The 22,692-nt window shown below is 40.0% G+C and overlaps 2 protein-coding genes and 1 long non-coding RNA gene across 37 annotated transcripts in view; 1 reads left to right on the top strand and 2 right to left on the bottom strand.

Annotated features, from left to right (window-relative positions):
• Positions 1-1,663, bottom strand: part of ACAD9 (acyl-CoA dehydrogenase family member 9) — a 35,692-nt gene extending 34,029 nt beyond the window's left edge. Inside the window, exon 1 of the mRNA XM_020798485.3 lies at positions 1,478-1,663. Coding sequence (XP_020654144.3) covers positions 1,478-1,606 — 129 coding nt within the window. The 5' untranslated portion in view covers positions 1,607-1,663. The remainder of the gene's footprint in view (positions 1-1,477) is intronic.
• Positions 1,664-1,771: 108 nt separating this feature from the next.
• On the top strand, positions 1,772-20,979 carry LOC140704386 (uncharacterized). 2 transcript variants are annotated; one of them, XR_013541711.1, is made up of 3 exons: positions 1,772-2,496; positions 14,119-14,172; positions 14,271-20,979. It is a non-coding gene; the product is annotated as an uncharacterized LOC140704386 (long non-coding RNA). The 2 variants fall into 2 exon arrangements; XR_013541710.1 differs by having other exon boundaries at positions 1,772-14,172.
• IQSEC1 (IQ motif and Sec7 domain ArfGEF 1) overlaps positions 17,156-22,692 on the bottom strand; it is a 465,124-nt gene continuing 459,587 nt past the window's right edge. For 22 of the 34 annotated variants that reach the window (XM_072989683.2, XM_072989694.2, XM_072989684.2 and 19 more), the window contains one exon: positions 17,156-21,856. In XM_072989683.2, the coding sequence (XP_072845784.2) occupies positions 21,272-21,856 (585 nt within the window). In that variant the 3' untranslated portion in view covers positions 17,156-21,271. The remainder of the gene's footprint in view (positions 21,857-22,692) is intronic. The other 12 variants (XM_078385370.1, XM_072989695.2, XM_078385372.1 and 9 more) reach the window with 1 other exon arrangement.

Genomic DNA, 22,692 nt, shown 5'->3' with positions numbered 1-22,692 from the left:
GGGATAGGGTACAATCCTAGCTTGCTTTCCTCATTTCACTCTCTGTACTGTACTCTTATAAAGTATGAGAGTTGAAGAATCCTTGAGGATGGTGGTTCCCAAACTTGGTTCTCCAGATGTTCTTGGACTACAACTCCCAGAAATCCTGGACAGTACAGCTAGTGGTGAAAGCTTTGGGGATGTTTTTACAGTTATAACAATGGATGTTTTAACAGTTATTGGTAGGGCAATAATAAAAATTATGTACATTCCAACTCGAACAATGAAGCTGAATTCCAAGATTGATCTACTAGGTTTATAAATCCACCATTATGGAGAAAATAATGTTATATTAAACCGTTAGGTCAGAATTCACAATCAATCATGATTATGATTTTTTAATGGGCCAATATAAAGTTCTCTGAATTACATGAGTCATATGAACAAGAAAATTTGCTTACTGTAACTCCTAGTTGATCCAAGATTATGAATGTACATTACCAGACTGTACTTTGCTAAGGGATGAAAAAGGCCAATGCTTTGTACACAAATGTTCCAAGCTGTGTGGGGGCATAATAACATGTATATATAACATGTATAACTAAAGCGACACGCCTCTTGTCACAAAGCTTGGTCAGAACATGCCCAGTGGCTGCCTGAGAGATATAGTCCTGGAAAGGAAATTATTACAGTATTTTCCATCCAGTTCTTGGACACAAAGTTTGTAGTCACAAGCAAGTACTTTTTAGCAACTTTTCGCATTAAACTGTGACACTGAGCTCAATGTACATTCACAACAGTGCACACAGGACAGCAGACATAATTACAGAAGAGTGACTATTCAAACATGCCTGCTAGAACTACCTTCAAGTCATTGTCACTATATTGTTCTGGAGTACAAAGTACAGTAATAGGTTTTGGCTCAATGAAAGATCCAAGGGAAATTCGGGACAATAAGAGTAAAACCCAGACCTATGCTTGGATCTTTGAAAAAAATTGTCATGCTTTAGTTGGATTTAGATGGACAATGACTAAGGTAAAACAAATTTGACAAAAAAAGAGAATGCTGTGTTTGTTGCTTTCCCCCCCTCTGTCATGAGGAGCATATTGTCCCGTGTCCCAGAAGGTAGGTAAAGAACCCCAAGACTTCTCAGTATTTCCACCCAGTCAATTCTTCCCTTTAATTAATGATACTTTCATTGAAAGAGTATCTGAGGGTGGAACTACATGACGATTTGTCCCACTGTTCGCTCCGCTCTGGGGATGGGCCGGTTTGCTCCTTTTCCCAGAGACCACAAGGTAAGTGCCAGCTTGAATCAGCCCAACATCTCCAGAATGGTCCTATCAACACCTGACTGTGGGACCCTCCCGGGAGGACCAAGGATGTTCGGCGGGGGGGGGGGGGGGCGAGAAGGTCTGCCACAGGCACGCTTCTCCTCCGTTGTCCCCCGGTAACAGTGCGGTTCCCACGGGCAATTGAAGCCGGCACGCCTCTCACCTTCACTATCTTCCCCAAGAAAAGCTCCCGAGCGAAAAACGGCCGGCAACAGCCGGTATGCAACGGCCTGGCGCCGGCGGAGAAGGAGACCCGCAGCGCCGCCCGGCAGAGAACGCCCAGCCCGTTCATGTCTCTAACCAGACCCGCCGCTCGTCGCGCTGCTCTGAGGCCACCCGACGCGCGCGCCGATGACGTAAGACAGCCTCCGCCCACAGACAGGCACGGTTCCTCTCGTAGACTTATAAAGGTTAAACATGCACTGTAGGCGGAGATTCCGGGTTCACTACAGGTTTTTCCCCCTCCCGTCGGGATTTTTTAAAAAAATTAAAATGACTGGCGTCCAGAGAAAACGACGGAGAAATACACAACTTTAGCCTAGAAAAGCCTTTCCCCCCCTCTTCGTGAAAAGACACGGAAGGGATCGGCGCGTTTGCAACGCAGCACAAGACGTCTACCTGCCGTTGACCGTTAGGTTTGGGCTGAGGGGAAGCCACGCAAAAGGGCCGGCTGTTTCGTACCAGGCACTTTCTAAGCCTCATATCTTAGCGGGCCTCGATGTGAGGTTGTGGTGACAAGGCAATGGCGTTGCCGAGCTGGCTCTCAGCGGCTGGCAGGGCGTTTTCTGCTGGGAAGGGCCGAGAACCTCAGGCTGACGCTCCTTTCCGGCCTCCCTGCGGCCTCTGAGGGGCGCTGCCACCCTATATGGGCGCGACTCAGGCTCTTTGGGGATGGCCTGGGCCTTCAAGAGTCGTGAGGGGTCGAAAACGCCTGTTCTTTTGGTTGAGGTGCTCTGGAGGTACGGACCCGCTGAGCCGTGGGGCTCCAGAACTGGGGTGGCGGAGGCATCATGAGCAGGCAAGCCCTGACGAAGTGCTCGTGTAATTTGATTGGACCTATTCTAATTTAATTCTGTTCTGTAGTGCAAAAAGGAGTGTCGCGGTTGTAGAGGCGGTTGAATAACAGTAATAATGGTCGTGATAACAATACAAGTACAGTATACCGACTGAAGCAGTGGCAATGTGAGTAACCACGAAGGGATTGTCAAAATAGTAAATAATGTCCCGCAAAATTAAAGTGTAAAGTTACTACCCTGTTTTCCCCAAAATAAGATCTAACCTGAAAATAAGCCCTAGTATGATTTTTCAGGATGCTCGTAATATAAGCCCTACCTTCAAAATAAGCCCCAGTTAAGTGAAACCCCACTATCCACCGTTGTGCAGCATCCAGAAAATGACATGACTGTTAAATAAAACATCCCCTAAAATAAGCCCTAATGCGTTTTTTTGGATCAAAAATTAATATAAGACCCTGTCTTATTTTTGGGGAAAGACGGTATGTTAAATAAAGAAAAATATGTAATCTTCTAGTGAGTAAATGCAAAGTTGCACCTCTCCAGCACAAACGAACTTCAAAGCAAAGGCTTACGAGCACCAGAAACTTGGGTACTGTAGCTATGAACCTCCGACAACACAAATTTCCAAACCTACGTCAAAGTTCTGCGCCACTTTAGACTACTAATACTGTTCTGGCAAATTTTGCAGGTTTTACTATTGTAATGAATTAACTCCAAGTGGGTTTAGGAGATTTTTGTTTTCTTAGGTCCTCCCGCCTAGATATGTTCTTTTGTTGCTTGAGGTGGAGGCTAAACACTAATGTTTGGGGCATGTAACAGTGACACATAGCTAGCTGAAATCTTTGGCATGGTATTTGACAGTGTTACCGTTTGTGTAAACTAGAAACACACAGTTACACCAAATAATGGCAATACAGAACCTGCAGTTTTTGGCCCACCATTATGGTCCAAAATTTTAATGCAGGTTTGGAGGTGACATGCGTTTGAGAGGTTTGTACTTAACTCTTGATAAGGACACTGTCAGTAGCACAAGGTCTGTTCAGGAATAGGTCCCCTCCCATTGTGTTCAATGGGGTTTCCTGTCTGGTTAGTGTGCATAGAATTGGTTGCAGCCTGGTTTCTTTTAGGATTATTTCTCCATTACCCTTGGAGGGGCTCAGTTACAACAAGATTATTTATCTTTTTGGTGTCTAAAATATCTACAGATACCCAGTGTGGTATAGTTGCCTTCAGAGTCAGGAGACCTGGGTATGAATCTCCATTTGGCCATAGGAACTAGCTGGGGGTCAGAGCTGCACTGCTAAAAACACTGCGTAAGTATCTCAAGATAGGTGTCTATCTCCAGACTAGGTCAGATGGAAAGCTCTTTAATCTCTGTAGATTGAGAGTGAAGATCAAAGTCCAGCTGAAATGCATGCAGGACTTCCTCTTCGCCGATGATGAAGCCATTGTTGCCCACTCTGCTGAAGACCTCCAACAACTCGTGAATCGTTTTAGCAAGGCCTACTAAGACTTTGGACTAACAATCAGGCAAGGGTGTGAACTCACCTCCCTGTATTACTATCTCTACGCAAGAATTGGAGGTTGTTCATGACTTTGTGTACCTTGGCTCAACAATCTCTGACACTCTCCCTAGGTGTTGAGCTGGATCAACGCATTGGCAAAGCAGCTACCACGTTCTCTAGACTCACAAAGAGAGTATGGCTCAATAAGAAGCTGATGGCATATACCAAGATCCAGGTCTATAGAGCCTGTGTCCTGAGCACACTCCTTTACTGAGTGAGTCCTGGACCCTTTCTGCATGGCAGGAGAGGAAGTTAAATACCTTCCATATGTGTTGTCTCCGACGCATTTTTGGTATCACCTGGCAGGACAAAGTTCTAAATAGAGTACAGTGGTGCCTCGCATAGCGACGATAATTGGTGTAGCAAAAATCGCTGCAAAGCGATTTCGTCACTATGCGATATTAAAAAGCCCATAGGAATGCATTGAAACCCCTTCAATACGTTCCTATGGGCTTCAGACTCACCTTTAAGTGAAAATCCTCCATACGGCGGCTGCCCGGTAAGCGAGTGGCCATTTTTTTTAGCTGGCGGCCATTTTGGAACCGCCGATCAGCTGTTAAAAAAATCATTGCTTTGCAATGATCGGTAAGCGAAACAGGATACCGATCATCGCAAAGCAATTTTTCCCCATAGGGAACATCGCAAAGCGATCGCAAAAGCGATCGCAAAATCTTCATCACTATGCGATTTTGTCATTAAACGGGATGCCCGTTAAGCGAGGCACCACTGTAGTCCTAGAACGAGCTGGAATTTTTAGCATGTATACATTACTGAAACAGCGATGTCTACATTGGCTTGGACATGTTGTGAGAATGGCTGATGGTCGGATTCCAAAAGATCTCCTGTATGGAGAATTAGTGCAGGGAAATTGCTCCAGAGGGAGACCACAGCTGCGATACAAGGATATCTGCAAGTCGGACCCGAAGGCCTTTGGAATGGACCTCAACAGATGGGAAACCTTGACATCTGAGTGTTCAGCCTGGAGGCAGGCGATGCATCACAGCCTCTCCCAATTTGAAGAGACACTTGTTTAGCAGGCCAAGGCAAAGAGGCAGTGCCAAAATCAGCAAGATCAGGGAGCTGGACAGGGGACAGATTGTATTTGTCTTCAGTGTGGAAGGGATTGTCACTGTCCAATTGGCCTTCTCAGCCACACTAGACGTTGTTCCAAATCCTCCATACAGATCACGTTACCATAGTCTCTTGAGACTTAAGGATGCCTAATCTGAATGCTAAAATAAGTTGCAGTTAAACTAAGCCCATTTGAATCAATGGAAATTACAGAGGAATTGATAAACCACATTCCCATTGATTTAGTGGGCCTATTCTAGTACAACTTACTGTATGTAGCAACAGGATTTAGGCCAGTATGTAGTACACTCTTGATTGCTCATTCCTGAGAAGACACAGAAGCCTGATTTCACTTTTTGCCTCATCATTGCTAGAGGGTCTGGGGTTGTGGCAGCTTGAGCTGCCCTCACCACCATTCTGAGATCCATGCATGCCTGCATTTTGGAACCCAATTAGGGCACTATCTAGATGATTGCCTGTCCTTCAAAGATACCAGTATGCCGCTGGTCATCAAGCCACCATCTGCTTGCTGAAATGGGGAGGTTGGGGCCCTTTTACCCAACCCCCAGTAACCTTAAGGACTAAAACATAATGGGAAAGTGATTTTTAGCCAAATAAATGCAGGAGCATCATAGAGGATAGAAGGAGTTAAAGACCCCACTAGTCTTCTGTTGCATACTGCAGCATCCAGAATGCATTATCATGAATTTATTTCTTGGAGCAATAAACCTAAGGTTTCCTTTTACCTGCAGTGCTGTGTAGAAAACAGACAAACTTATTCATGCTAATTTAATTGTGGCCTAGGGGAACTAACCTGCAATTTTGGCATTTTAGCACATTACTCCAACTGAATTGTTTTGATAAAATTATCTCTAAACTTTCTATTATATTTTCCTTTTTCCATTCCCCCACATTCTTTTCTGTCACTCAGAAGTCTCACAAATTTCCATTTCCTCTTTGTTTTATAAACCTATTTTTTTCTTTTTACCTAACAGGTTCAAAGCTTTAAAAGAAAAACAAGACTGAGGAATATATTATACTTCAGATTAAAAAGTAGTAGAAGAAAATCCAAGATGCTAAGATCAATTTTAAATAAGGCAGAGATAATGTAGACTAATTGTATTTTCTAAAGGAATCTATTCACGGATAATTATGCAGCTTGAATGCAAAATCTTGTAATTAATCATACATGGGAAGAGCAAGCGAACTGTCATTTGAATTTACATATAATAGAAGTATCTTTTCCCCTCTGTTGAAGGAAGTATTTTCTCAGGAAATAATTTGTCAATATTATTAGAATACAAAGGACTGTGTGCTTTTGCCAGTAATTATCTCTCTTTAACGTTTATGCAGCCATGAAGGCCTGACTTAATTTCTCATCTAAATCTACATTAATCCTTCCCACTGGGCTGCATCAGGGGAAATATTAGATTGCACATTCGAGTGTTTCCAAACTGGAAGAAATATCTGTTTTTCCCAAATGGGGCCAATCTATCTTCAACTGAAGCACAGGATTTCCCAGCATCACGAAAACTTGCATGGAGTATTTTCCCCAATGCATTGCATTGAGAGAAAATGGTAGAAATCAGTCGCCCTGATAGGCAGGGTATGTATGTATGTATGTATGTATGTATGTATGTATGTATGTATGTATGTATGTATGTATGTATGTATGAATGAATAAATAAATAAATAAATAAATAAATAAATAAATAAATAAATAAATAAATAAATAAATAAATAAATATGCTAGGACACAGTTTCGTCCCAGCTGGCTTTTGTTGGGGGCAGGGAGGGGAAGAAAACTGCATAGCAAATGGCTGACATTTGGTAAGATTGTGTACAACAGTTGGTTCTGTGAGACTAAACTGACCCATCCAGCTGCATAAAGGTGAAAGTAGATTGCTCAGAATTGGAAACATGAACACACACATGAACATACCACAAATCTAGTGATATGTATTAAATATTTCACAATGAATACTGCTAGACATTGGTCATGTTATGGTAGGAGGGGATCTTTGCCTGTTCTAAGAACAGTTGCAAAGGCTATGATTTCCTTTCTCAAATAACATCAGCTCATATCTCTTAGAAGAAGAGGGTTGCTCAGGCAGATATTTGAAAGCTGATGCTCATCCTTTTTCAGACATTTCCATTTTCATCAATATGTTGCTTTGAATAAAAATGAAGGATTTTAGAGAAAATTATGGTGATTCCTCCTTTCTTGTACTTACATAAATTTAAGTCAAGTGTTTAAAATCCTACCATAGTGAAACCCTTGGCTCTTGTCAAGACTTTGGATTTGGTCTGTATCATGATGGTATAGCCTTGAAAGAATAAGGCAGGTGAAAGCAGTGATGAAATTGAGAGGTTTTTGCAGCCATGTATATTGCAGGTTGGGAGTTTAATCCCCCATTGTGGCTCCAAGGAGAAGAACTAGTCTGTGGGGCCTTGGGAAAGCTGCGCAGTCCCAGGACAGGCCCAGAAGAAAAGAATGGGAAACCACTTCTGAGTGGTCTCTACCTAGAAAACCCTGGAAAAGATCACCTAAATCAGGACTGACTTGATTCATCATCATTATCATTCTTCTTCTTCAAAAACTCCAGGCACAGTCAACATTATAAAACATTGACAAGTATTATATAACAGATACAAGTTTTGACAAAAAATCTAAGTATCTGTTTAATATTGACACAGTATGTATGCTTTCCCTAATATTGCCGTATTTTGTAACTCTGATAGTGTGATTTCTGAGATCTGCAACTCCTTATAGTACTGTGTGAAATTTCTTGATATTGTTCCCAAAGCCACAATAACTACGGGGACCACTGAAGTGTGCTTCTTCCAGAGGCGAGATGTTTTGATTGCCAGGTCTCTGTACTTTGTTAGTTTGTCCAATTCTTTATTTTCAACTCTGGCATCCCCCGGAATTGCAATGTCAATGATCCAGACATTTCTTTGTTCTATTACTACTATGTCTGGTGTGTCATGTTCAAGCTGTCTGTCCATTTGGATCTGGAAATCCCACAAGATCTTGACTTCCTCATTTTCTGACACCTTCTTTACCTGATGTTCCCTTGGGTTTTTGGAGGCCGGCAAGTTATATATATCTCTATGGGCACAGGCCTTGTTGAGGCAGATGGGCTTGCATGATTCAGTGAGGTTGAGAGCTATGTTGAAGACGAAGAGCCGAGCCATAACATAGAGGAAGAATGTCAACAACACCTGCAATCCCATGAGAAAAGAAGGTGGAGAGAGATGAGCAATCCTTCATCCTGATTGGCTTACGTCAGTGGAGAGTGAAGGAGGTGTTTCCAGCTTGTGAAGAAAATGACAGGATGTTACAGGGAGAGAGACTCTTTTTTAACTCATTTTTGGATTAATGGATTTTACCATGGATTTTTGAATGGACCTTGGAGTTCCCAATGCTAAGATGTAGTTCATAGTAAGAGAATAGAAAGGGGGGGCTTAGCCTTACCTGCCTTTCTAGCTAGTAGAATTTTCTTATTTTAATTTTTGTAGCTGGAATTTGCTAGATTTTCTAACTACCTTAGTTATGGAAATGTTATTGAATGCTATGCTTTGCAACAAACTGAATATCTCTAATTCTTTATTCTTCTAATAAAACAATAATACTTAAAACTTATGCTTGGTCTCTTGAACAGATAACCTGCTACCATACTTACTTTGTTTTTCTTTAAGGCCACAAATTAAGCTACTTTGAGTCCAGTATTTTCCTGAGTTTTGGGAGTTCTGGATGACTCATGATTTTAACTTGGTTTCTCAGTGATTTTTAAGTGGGAATAGACTTGGTGGAATGGTGCCAGTTAGACAGCTTGGTTGAGACAAGGACTCATCTCAACTTAAATAGGGATCAACTGGACTCTGAACCTCTCTATTCTAGCCTTCAGCATTCTCTTAGGAGAGCTGATTGGTGACAAAGACCATATCAGATGCTATAGCCCCTAGGTGACAAATGGGCTAGAGGACTCAGGAGACCCTGTTGAGGGACCAGGACAGGCTACTGGAACAACATAAACACAAAACTTGGACTCTCACCGAAAATTGAGAAATAATAATAATAATAAGAATAAGAAGAAGAAGAAGAAGAAGAATAAAAATAAAAGAATAAGTAGTAGTAGTAGTAGTAGTAGCAGCAGCAGCAGCAGCAGCAGCAGCGTTTTATATATTGAAAACAACTTATTACTAAATGTATTCTGATGCTCAAAAACAGGTCTTGTGAAATGGTGAATTACTTGCCTGGGTGGGACTTGTTCAAATTTTTAATACGTTACTAGTGTACTTTTTTGTTTATTGATGTATTGTAATACCTAGATCTTTTATGTTTCCTTCAGAAAATGGCCCAACCATATCTGTGCTTTGCAACACTAGATTCTGGATAATGTTTGGAAGTCAGCATCATTTTTGAGTAATAAGGCTGAAGGATCTTAAAGCCAGCTGTGTGTGTGCACGTGTGCATGTGTATATATCTTTGTATAAAACTCTCTTTGAAGAAAAGAGCTAAAACCTCATGCTGGTTGTGAATTAGAAAAAAAGTCTTTAAAAAGTGCAAAAGCATGTAATTAAAAGGCAGGGTGGGCAGGAGTATCAGCCAAATCATTATTTCTCTCTTGTGTAATGTCCTGCAGCCATTACACATCCTGACCTATTAGAGGAAAAGGAATGAAATGATTTCACCACGGTTTCTTAAGAAATAGATGTAATTATAAACACGCTAATATTTTCCAGATGCACAACCAAAGGAGCCCACATTAAGTGTTCCATCGAATGTCCAAAGTTCCTAAAGGATTGTGATGACATACACACATGCCACCGCCAGTCTTTAGGTTTAAAAGGCACATTTAAAATTTGATTTTTCTCCATGAGATAATGAGAACTTGTTAGTATAAGCCAAATAAAATAGTTGAAATATTACAATGATGCAATTATCATGGTGCAACAGACACACAGGGCTTAATACAGCTTCTGGCGGTCTGGAACACTTACTTTCAGCAGTTTAAGTTGCAGCAAACCTCTTGTGACACATGTAAAAGCCAAAAGCACCCTTTAGAACAAATGGGTGACGGAAAAGATAGTCAAAAAGCCGATCACTCCAATTCAGTCTCCTAACTTTTAAATCATTTTTATGGAAATTAGCTCCTAATATGGTGATCTTTGTACCTCACTCCACTTACTGTATAGCACTTACTCAACAAAAATACCTTTCGGGGGAAGGAAAGGTGGGGAATCCTGCAAATGCTTCTAGCTTCTATGCCCATGTTTGAAAGTAGTTACGGTCCGTGTGTGTGTGTGTGTGTGTGTGTGTGTGTGTGTGTGTGTGAGAGAGAGAGAGAGAGAGAGACTGTGTGTGTACAGGAATTTACAAAAAACTACAACACTGCGACCGCTTCATGAATTGCTGCCTTGTCATGGCAAAGGGTCTTGAGTAATTCAAATATTTCATAGAAGCTATGGGCTATGCCATGCAGGGACACCCAAGATGGACAGGTCACAGTGGAGAGTTCCGACTAAATGTGATCCACCTAGAGCAGGAACTGGCAAGCCACTCCAGTATCTTTGCCAAGAAAACCACATGAACAGAAACAAAAGGCTAAAAGATATGATGCTAGAAGATGAGCCCATCAGGTCGGAAGGCATCCAACGTGCTACTGAGGAAGAGTGGAGGACAAGTAAAAGTAGCTCCAAAGCTAACGAAGTGGTTGGGCCAAAGCCGAAAGGACGCTCAGCAGCGGATGTGCCTGGAAGTGAAAGTAAAGTCCGATGCTGCAAAGAAAAACACTGCATAGGAACCTGGAATGTAAGATCTATGAACCTTGGGAAGCTCAATGTGGTCAAACAGGAGATGGCAAGAATAAACATTGACATCCTGGGCGTCAGTGAATTAAAATGGATGGGAATGGGCAAATTCAATTCAGACGATTATCCTATCTACTATTGTGGACAAGAATCCTGTAGAAGAAATGGAGTAGCCCTCATAGTCAACAAAAGAGTGGGAAAAGCTGTACTGGGATATAATCTCAAAAATAATAGAATGATTTCAATACAAATCAAAATACTTTTCAACACCACAGTAATCCAAGTTTATGCACCAACCACTGATGCTGAAGAGGCTGAAATTGACCAATTCTATGAAGACTTACAACACCTTCTAGAACTGACACCAAAGAAATATGTTCTTCTCATTATAGGGGATTGGAATGCTAAAGTAGTGAGTCAAGAGATAAAAGGAACAACAGGAAAGTTTGGTCTTGGAGTTCAAAACGAAGCAGGGCAAAGGCTAATAGAGTTTTGTCAAGAGAACAAGCTGGTCATTACAAACACTCTTTTCCAACAACACAAGAGGCGACTCTACACATGAAAATCACCAGATGGGCAATACCAAAATCATATTTATGTTTTCTGCAGCCAAAGATGCAGAAACTACACAGTCAGCAAAAACAAGACCTGGAGCTGATTGTGGCTGTGACCATCAGCTTCTTATAGCAAAATTCAAGCTTAAACTGAAGAAAGTAGGAAAAACCATTGGGCTAGTCAGGTATAATCTAAACCAAGTCTCTTATAAATATACAATGGAAGTGAAGAACAGATTTAAGGAACTAGATTTGGTGGACAGAGTGCCTGAAGAATTATGGATGGAGGTTAGTAACATTGTACAGGAGGCAGCAACGAAAACCATCCCAAAGAAAAGGAAATGCAAGAAAGCAAAGTGGCTGTCCAACGAGGCCTTACAAATAGCAGAGAAGAGAAGGGAAACAAAATGCAAGGGAGATAGGTAAAGCTACAGAAAACTGAATGCAGACTTCCAAAGAATAGCAAGGAGAGACAAGAGATATAGAGGAAAATAATAGAAAGGGAAAAACCAGAGATCTGTTCAAGAAAATTGGATATATTAAAGGAACCTTTTATGCAAGGATGGACATGATAAAGGACAAAAATGGTAGGAAGCTCACAGAAGCAGAAGACATCAAGAAGAGGTGGTAAGAATACACAGAGGAAATATACCAGAAAGATTTGGATGGCCTGGACAACCCAGATAGTGTGGTTGCTGACTTTAAGCCAGACATACTGGAGAGTGAAGTCAAGTGGGCCTTTGAAAGCTTGGCTAACAACAAGGCCAGTGGAGGTGATGGCATTCCAGTCACCTGGAATGCCATCTTAAAAGATGACACTGTTAATGTGCTACACTCAATATGCCAGGAAGTTTGGAAAACTCAGCAGTTGCCAGAGGATTGGAAAAGACCAGTCTACATCACAATCCCAAAGAAGGGCAGTGCCAAAGAGTGCTCCAACTACCGTACAATTGCACTCATTTCACCCGCTAGCAAGAGTAGACGTCGTCTAAATGGGCGGGGTATAAAATTAAATAAATAAATAAATAAATAAATAAATAAATAAATAAATAAATAAATAAATAAATAAATAAAAGCTCAGAATCTTACAAGGTAGGCTTCAGCAATATGTGCACCGAGAACTCCCAGAAGTACAAGATGGATTTCGAAGGGGTAGAGGAAATAGAGACCAAATTGCTAACATGTGCTAGATTATGGAGAAAGCCAGAGTTCCAGAAAAACATTTACTTCTGCTTCATTGACTATGCAAAAGCCTTTGACTGTGTGGACCACAGCCTTGACCTGAAAGGACACTCCTTTTGTAGAAGGCCACTTCAGAATCACCCCTGGATTGCATACTTTCCTCAAGAGCAGACTCAAAAATTGTCATCACTAACCATGGCAACATGCTTGCAATGGGTGTGCCAGCATTATTTATGTTTCCAAAAGACTATAAAATGATATTTTAAACCATCTCTGTGTGTGGACATGGCAAAGCAAGTGGTTTGCTACAGTGTCTCCCCCAGATATTTATTTAAAAGTAGTTTATTTCAGATTGCAATGTGCTATGTTTGAGGCTGCCTTTAAAGTTTGTGCAGAAACTTCAGTTGCACTGGCTATGCTCCTGAGCCAAGTTCAAGGAGCTTGTGTTGATATATTATGTGCAATCAAGTAGCCTCTGACTTAGGGCGACCCTATGAATGAGTGATTTCCAAAATGTCCTGTCCTCAACAGTCCTGTAAATGCAAGACTGTAGCTTCCTTTATGGAATCAGTCCATCTCACATTTGGTTTTCTTTTTCTGCTGCCTTCAAACTTTCCCAACATTATTGTCTTTTCCAGAGAACCCGCCTTCTCACGATATACCCAAAGTAGGACAGCCTGTTTCAACATTTTTATCTCCAGGGAGTTTTGCCTTGATTTGATCTAGGGCCCACTTGTCTTTCTTGCACTTCAGGGCATCCACAAGTTTCTCCTTGAGCACATTTCAAACAAATTTCTGGGCACTTACATCTCAGAGGACTTCTCATAAATGCCAACATGCTAGTGAAGAAGGCACAGAAGAGGCTGTATTTCCTGAGAATACTTGGGAAGTCAAATTTATCTCAGCATTTACTTCTGTCCTACAATCGTAGCACCATTGAGTGTCCTAACCTATGGCATTCTTGTATGGTTTGGGAGCAGCTCTGTAGCGGACAAAAAAGCTCTACAGAGAACCATTAAAATTGCCTAGAATATCATCGGGGTCCAGCTATCAACCCTGGAGGACATCTTCACATCCCGCTGTCTGAGGAAGTCACACAGCATCCTTAGAGACTTTTCCCATCCTGCTCACAACTTCGTTGAAACGTTGCTGCCTGGCAGAAGATACAGAACAATTAAGACTCGGACACATGTTTTCTGAATAGTTTTTATCCCAGACCTATAATTGTACTTAATAATGAACTTAAATACCACCAGCAGTGAACAGTTGGACAGTGTTACTTAGCCTGCAGTGCAGATGTGTGTGTTCTTAGTGGGGGATTTTTAGTGGGTGTGGAGTGTTTGGGGATTTTTTATATGTGTGCATGTGGGTCTGGTCTCTGGGTGTCCGTGTGAATTTCGTTGTATGTGTATATTGTGTATATACTTACAATGACAATAAATTTATAAAAATTTAAATTTCAGATATTTTTTCCAGTCAGCTTTCTTTACTGTCCAGCTTTCACACCCTCATATGGAGAGCAGGAATACAATAGTAGAGATGATCTTGGTCTTGGTCTCCAGTGATACATCCTTACACTTTCATATTTTCTAATTCCAGCCTTCCTCTGATTTCTTTGCTGCAGTCTCCATTTGGATAGATGATTGAATCAAGGTATACAAAATCTCTATTTCAGTGTATTCGTTGTCAATATTACAGTTGTATAGTTCTTCTGTAGTCACAATTTTTGATTTCTTCTTATTCAATTGCAGTCCTGCTTTGGCACAACTGGGACAGAATGGAGCAAAATAAAAAAGTACTGTAACTAACGAAATTAGAGTCACAATGCCTTTGTCAAGAACATAATCTCTTGGGTTGCCTAAGACTAAATCCATGGTAAGTGTACTATTGTGTGGAGAGTATCCTGATTAGAGCTTAATACTTGGGCAGCTAAATAAGGAAGAATGTGATATACCACATATCCAGGTTCTGTGTGCATTTAAAGATTTTATGTATGTTGATACCATGACAAAGCACAAGAACATACATATACTCATTGATATACAATTATCAATTCCAAGCAATGCTATATTATGTGAGTTTCTGCAGTTTCTTTCTGATGGCCAAATTAATTTGGGTCAGTGATTTATTGTTTTATTACAGTTACCAAAGAAGAACGTAAGACCACCCCCTCTCCCCTTGCCATTTCTTCATAATTATTAGGAGGCTGCATGTTATTAAAACAGTGATGTAATTGTTTTATATGTGGCATGTTGGATTCTGATCTAATAGGTAGAAAAAGTAAATAGGAGAAATAGACAAATCAATACAATGCACCTAATCAATCAGCTTTGAATATATAAGTTTCCAACTTACAGCCTAGAGAAGTTGGGAGGCAAAGGCCTGACACTTTAATTTTTGATACAGAATATGTATTTATTTTTCACATTCTTTCTAGGTGACTAATATTTAGAAAAACATAATACAAAACTTTACCATTAAAATAATAGTTTTTGTGGTACCCTTTTAAATTGCACCATTAAATTTTATGTTCTTACAAACATGACATTAAGATACTGTACATTCCGAGGTGATAACTGTTTTAATGAGGAATTTTGGGGGGCGGGCAGGATTTATATTTAGGGGTTAATTACTGTACATATTCTCATGCACTTGGCTTCCAAACGCCTACATTAACCTCCCTGAGAAGTAAGGCCAACTACTTATCACAATGTATCTCACTGAGACCTTAGAAAAATTAGTTAATGGCACAGCTCCAAGGAATCCCTAGCTGGCACAGACATTGACCTTGCTGAGTAGAAGATACTGGGTAGTCCCTAAAAGTAACTTTTCCAGCCGCTTATCTGTTTGTTTTACCCTTGGTTTGCTCCTAGCAGGCACCCAGTACAGCGATTTCCTAGTTGGTCCATCTGGTCCCAACCAAAGATAAATCAGATAGGCCATTAGGTTTAGAGTTAAAAGTGTTAGGAGGTCCAACTTCTTAGTCAGGATGACTGACTGAAACTTGCCCATAACAGTGTTGTATGTGTAATATGCTGTTAAGTGAGAACCAACTTATAGTGAGCCCAATAGGGCTTTCAAGGATAAGTGCCATTTTAAGGAATGGTTTTACCAGCGCCACCCTCCTTCTCAGCAATTGACATGGCCAAGCTAGGGTTTGAACCTAGGTCTCCTAAGTCTGTTACTCTATACCACATACTGCTTCATTTTAACATTTTAAATTTGTTTGAACTTTATTTATGTTTCATATACATCCATAATTTTAAATTGTGTAATGCTTTGCAATGAAGAAAGGGAGATCCAGTATACCACAAGTGCATTTTACAACACCAGCTAAAGACCATTAATGAGTCATCAGATCTATAAAAAGTCAGGAGAGGGCAAGGCAGGAGCTATAAAAACAGACTTAGCTGCATCAGTAGTCTGTGTGGGCTCCCCCCCTTCTTCTTCTTTTGATAAAAGTCTTTTTAGCCTTCCTCGAAAGGGCGGGGAAATCCTCCACAGCAGAGAAGCACGTTAAGTTACAATTTTCTCTGGAAGAAATCCTGTCCCCCCCCCCCCAAATCTGGAGACCAGTCACTACTACTATTCTTCCAGTCTGAGGGGAGTGGGAGGGAAGAGGCATCTTTTCTAGTCACCATTAAATCCCCATTAGTGGCAGAGTGCTGGCCATCACACAATGCTGCAGAATGCCTGCAAGGGGAAGAAGAAACACTCTGTATAGTGGGCTTTTGCATGCCTTTTCTACTCTCCTATAATGGCAGCCATGATCAACTCACACTCCCTATTGTCATGGAAGTGACAGAAAGTCTTCCAGTCTCCCCCCCCCACCACCACCACAAGGGTCCCTGGACTCATATAGGACTGTCTGTCTGACCCATTGGTAACATTCTGGATGCAGAGTAGCAAGAGGGGAGGGAAGGTGCAGAGAGGGAGAGACGACCTAGCCTTCATGTGGCCATTTCTGTCCGCTCTTATCTGCACACTGTTCCTGTGCAGACAATGAGACTTAGTCTGATCTTGGTTTTGCTGAGGCGGGGAACAAAACTGGGTACAAATACTATCAAATGTTGTCATCCTTTTTTTAAAAAAAACCTCATGCTGCTACTGTCAAGCGATCCCAGTGGTATGTTATATTCCACATCTTCAACACCCCACAGGCTGCCAATTGATCAGAGCACACTGTCTTTTTTTTAAGGTGACAAGGTAATAGCTGGTGGGAGATGCGAAGAGGAATGTGCATCATTGCATAATAACAGCAACTAACAATGGCAAGGGTCTCAGTTTTCCATTTTCTGTTAGGAATAAAAATGGGTGGGACCAGATTTCCATATTGAACAGAGCTGAGGTAGCCTTGCAACTGGAAAATTATGTAAGTGCCTCTCTGTACTCTTCAATTCTGTTAAGATATCTGTCAAGCATTGTAAACCCTGGACAGGGACAAAAACATATCCAATTAGTCTCTTGAAACTTCACCATGGTGCTGAAATTTACCTCTTTCCTTAGTGTTTGGTGGTGGTTCTCTTCAAAACAATACAAACTGAGATTTCAAAAAACAAAAGTGGCATAGTAATTTTATTCATTTAATATGAAAAAATATAAATGCTTGCAGTTCTATAAAGGATGAGCAACTGAGTGAGTTCAAAGTGATTTATTTGATTTCTCACATAATCACAGTTATAATTTTACAACGATAAGGTCTGATACTACTTACAAACAATGCATATTAAAATGAAAGCACTCTTTCCTTCCCAACAGTTACAAAATGGGTCTCGAGCCTCCCATAACAGAAGCTTCTTGTGAGCATGATGTTTCTTGAAGTTTTTTTTTAATAGTCTGCATTCAAGACCTAATTCTAACAGTTTACTACTTCTCGATGCTGGGATTAAAGTTCCTAGCAGGAGACAGGTACTGTGTGCAACCTGAAAGTGACTGCAGACTTATATTGATACTAATTTACACACTATATACAATTTAGAGAATTAGCTATTTTCCCTACTTGGTCCTGTTTCCGTTACCCTTTTCCCTCCCTCAAAATTTCATCTTATTGGTCAAGTTTTGTTTTCCTTTTAACTATATACACAATTACTCTTCTTGCAGGCAAGGTGTGATGATACTTAACAACGGAAACAGCAAAATGCATGCTTAATTGCAGGAAACGCACAGCTTTATATGGAACAGCACGTCAACATGTAGAGAGTCATTGTTTAAATAGCTGCTGACTGTCTTCAGCTCATTTTAAAACCAAGAAACAAGAGGCTTCTGCTGCATGCAGTGCTTGATGGGAAAAATCTTTCTACAATGGTATGCTTGAAGACTTTGTTTTTTTAGCAATACAAGACATGTACATTATATTAGGATTACTTTGTTTTCTTTTTACATTGTTGTACATTTCATTCTTAACTTAAAAGGATTTAAAAAAGCAAATACATATTTGACTGTTGTCCCACAAAAGATATTTTGGTTATTCAGTCTTCCCTTTAACGTCATTGGATGGTTGTTTTTACTGATATTAATTTATCCAGGGGAAGAAAGAAATATGGCTCAGTAGTGGCTTGTACTGATTTTTAATCATTAAGAAAAATGTAAAAAAAAACCCCACCTATTTTATTGTGTAACATAATGATTTCAATCTCCCACAGCACAAAGAACCCAACTGTGATCACCGTCATTTTCCTCCTCTAGGGCAGTGGTTCCCAACCTTGGGTCCCCAGATGTTCCTGGATTACAACTCCTAGAAATCCTGACCAGCGCAGCTAGTGAGGAAAGCTCCTGGGAGTTTTAGTCCAAGAACATTTGGGGTACCAAGCTGGGAACACTGCAGGGGAAAAAGATACTGTACTGTTGTTTGGAAAGATATTCTAGTATTTCAGAGTAGTCCTCTAAAAATCAGCAAAGTTTGGGGCATTATCTAATACTGGAGTTCCATTGACAGAACAGCAGAAATAGACAATCTCTCCTCATCCCACTACGGACTCTTGTAAGCCCCCCAAACCAGCTCTGGAGGTTTACAGAGCTGCAGCCAGTTTTGGAGAGGGTATAGAGAACTGCGAGGAGGAGGAAAGGGGAAGAGATTTCCATTGTGCTGAAACTGCGACATCAGCATGATGCTGGATTTAAGCTTTGAAAATACATTAAAACCACAGCAACAGAAGACCTCAGATTAGGCAGTTTCTTGTGTGTTTCATGATTTGTTCAAGTATGATTTCATTACAATTTTATGTTCCATATACATACAATAGGATACCACTTCAGTTTGTACCTTACTACATGCATATGAAGCAAATCTTGACATAATTCATGAAGTTACCTGAGGGAATGGAATAATTGGCAGAAAAAAATGGTCAATGTATTTTAAAAATAGCTTTTAGGATATCAAATTAAAAAAAAGATGGACAGACATTCTGAGCTTGTGCTTTGAGCTTGGTTCATGCAGAACATACAATGAGCAATACAAAGGATAAAAGTGTCCACCACCAATTGTATCTTTTCTGGGAAAACTTATAAATTATAGTTAGACTCTACTATTGGTACAAAGGTCTGAAGAAAAGCCTACATATTTAAATATGTTATCACTTTACTTCAACTAATATCAACAGTAACACTGATATATTTTGCAAATATACAATATGTAGAGTGTATCTTCAACACTATTAACATTAGATGACATGCAGACAGTTCTATTATCTCTTATAGGAACAAAACAGTTTAAATTGCAAGGAACAGACCCTCAGGGGGCTGATATGAGCCCTCTTAGGTAATCTGCACCATTTTGGACAGTCTGGTTGACTATTTGATTTATTTTTATTACTTTATTTCATATGAAGTTATTTTGTAGAAAAAATATTGCACACATTGAAAATAATATAACTCTAGGTGAATGCTTGTGTTGAATGCAAGTTAACAAAAGTACTGTACAGTACTCAGTTTTCAGTTTTGCTGGTAGCCATGGTATAATCCATTGCATGAAGAGGGGGGAGGAGAGAGAGAGAGAGAGAGAGAGAGAGAGAGAGAGAGAAAGAACAACAAACAGACAAACAGGAGACATTAGAAATAACCAGTACAATAAAGTCATCTTCACACATCACTTCAACATTCAGAAGCAATAATCATTTTTGTTTTGTTTTACCCATCTCTCACTGGAACTTTTTCCTTCTGCTTCTTTTAAACCACATTCACAATTCTGCCGATGCAGTTCCGCGGTTCTTTTCGTTTCCACCAGTCAGATGTACAGTCCTTGTGACTGAGGTGGCTCAAAATGCTGAAACTATAAAGTATGCTCCATGTATGATTTTCTTTTTTAAAAAAATAGGGTTTAGGGATACAAAAAAAATCTCATATGGATTTGCAAATGACTCATTACAACACATAAGCAACAAGAGCACAGCTGGATTTTACAAGATGTCTTGCGACTAACTAGACTATGACAGTTTGAGCATAGACTCAGCCTGCTGAGTACTGGGTAAAACTAACAAATGTGATGAGAAAAATGGTGAGAAAGTCCTGTTGCCAGCACATGGCTACATGGAATTACAGTTATAAAAATCTACACTCAATACTAAAATAAGCCTTCAAGTTTCAGATTGCTTTCATATGGAAAAAACTCTGAACTCCAGTCTATTTTAATTGAGATAATCTGAGTAACTTATAGAAAAGAGGCAATGTGGCTGAAACGAATGGATGTTTCTATTTTAAGGTCTGAGATGAATGTTTATGCAGTGTATGCAAGTACCTTCCATTTACATCTTCATGTGTGTTTATTAAAACATATATGGATATAAAAGAAATGTAGATAGTGTAAGTTCACAGTTATCACAGCCTTTAAAGTGTCTAATAAGTTGAGTAACCAAAATGTAAAGAGAACCTATAATAAAGGTTATCTCTTGTTGCTACTGTATAGTTACTGCATCTTAACTAGTTTGCTTACCTGAAATAGCAGAGCAGTTTTTAATACTGAGTATATTATGTTAATAAAATAAGGATTTGTACAAAGTAATATTTAACTACACCTGCTAAATGCTATGTTAGTTGGCACATGTTGCAGTGATTGCTTAGAGATTCTGCCCCCCAAACCCCCCAAATCCAGAAAATCTTTAAATGAGAATACTGAAATGCCTGGAGTTTGTTCTAGTTTTTGGTCTACATTTTCATACATTGTTCATCTATTGTACTGCCCTTCTATCAGTAAGTGGAATTCCTGGTAAAGTATATATTGCTAGCTTTGTGGACTGCAAAAGTTTTGTTCTAAGCATAAATGTTAACTATACAGTATATATATGTATATATGTATATATTTATATATTTATATTATATAAAGTTTACTTACGTACTTTCATCAACCATATGAGGTCTACTTTTTTTGCCCATTGACAATTAAGGAGCAAGAATGCAACACCTGGTTCTAGTTCATTTTTTTTCCTTTTATTTTGAATTGGTTATGTTTTAGTTATGCATTAAAAACTGTCATGGGAATGAATAAAGGTAGCTTAATGTTTTCAGCAAGCATTGTATTTTTCAAGGCTACTGGAAAAAAAGGAGGGAGAAGGTCACCACCAATTTCAACAGTAAGACCAGCAACAATCAGGCTAATATGATGAATTGTTCTATTGAATCCTTAAGGCAAAGGAGACAAGTAAGTTCTTTCTGGCTTGGAATTTTTTAAAATCCAGTTTTACAGGCTGCTTCTGTTTTCTGTTAAGTGCCATTTACATTTATGTCTAGAGCTACATTTGCTGGCAGGGCGGTTTTGGTTCTAGACTACTGTGCTGATGCCGCTATGTTTGGGCTTAGTGCTGGTTGAAGTAGAAGCGGCCCCTGGCTGTCCATGGTGGTGGGAAACATGGGAAGAGTGAACTGAGTGAGGAGGGGGCAAGGAAGGGTGGGGAACATGGGAATGTGGTGAGTGGGAATGTGGCATGTAAGAGTGTGGCGTATGAGCTACGTGTTGTGAATGCGGCATATGGTGATATTGATGTGGATGCTGGATATGTTGGGGTGGGTGGTAATGGTGGTGGTGGTGATAAGGGGGTGGATTCTGCATGTGGCAGTACTGAGAATGGTGAGTGTGCACTTGTGCCTGGGTCTGCCCCTCCAACGGCCCTGCGTGGTGCACGGCCGAAGGGTGCTGAGAATGCTGCTGATGTGAAATTATGGGAGGGTGCGGAGGTGGTTGTGATGGGCCAGAGATTAGATGGCCTTGGGAAGGCTTTCCTCTTTTGCTACCAAATAAGGACCCTAGTAGTGAGGAAGAATTAGGCATAGTCTGGTGAGGGCGAGATGGACACTCTCGGGTTGATGTAGCTCTTCGGCGCATATGAGGACTGCTAATGATGGACCCCTAAAAAGAAATTAATAGAAAATAAAAATTAAAAAAAATATCAAAATATGTGTAAAAGAAAAAAGTTCACAGCGACCATCATGTTTTTTTTCCCTCTTGAGAACTCATATGGATAAACTGTTGTATGGCGTAGAAGACAATCTGTCTTTCATTTAGTCTCTCTCTATCTCTCTTCCAATTTGTTTCTTCTAGGTACAAGCGGGTGATGATAAATATGACCCATTTACAGATACTTGTGTTTGTTTTAAAAAAGAAATTAATATATTAAGCAGTAACAACTTATCCAAGATCAGTGACATATGTCTTTCTTTTTGTTTTAAACTATTTTTTAAATTTAAAAATATTATAGTTTATTCCCCCCCCAGGACCAATATACTGAATTAAAATTAAATAATTGGCACACTGTTACTATTCAGATCTTCTGTTGCTTTCCCCCCTAAAATTAAACTGAATAATAATCTTTTTCTGTTTTTATGAAAGAAGGGGCCTCTTACTAACAGACTGGATCTCTTTTTCAACAGGCTCTGTGCACTTTATGCACCTCCTGACCTACAGCACAATATTTCCTAATTTTTAGCTACTGGGGACACTTTTATTTTTCTTACAGGCTACTAAAGGGACATAGCAATGGTGAGGCACCATGTGCTATATGTAGACTGTAGTCTACCTAATTCAAACATACACATACACACCACACATACATACATGTGTGCACGCACACACACACACAAATCTGCAGGCTGAATCCAAAGACATGAACAGTATATAAATGGTTTGAAGATGAATGAAATCTCATGAAATCCACATTGAATTCATCCGTCTTTATTTGTTTTCTT

The sequence above is a fragment of the Pogona vitticeps genome, chromosome 2 (genome assembly GCF_051106095.1).
Source record: "Pogona vitticeps strain Pit_001003342236 chromosome 2, PviZW2.1, whole genome shotgun sequence".
Classification (NCBI taxonomy): Eukaryota; Metazoa; Chordata; class Lepidosauria; order Squamata; family Agamidae; genus Pogona; species Pogona vitticeps.
This window is presented reverse-complemented; position numbering and strand designations above follow the sequence as displayed.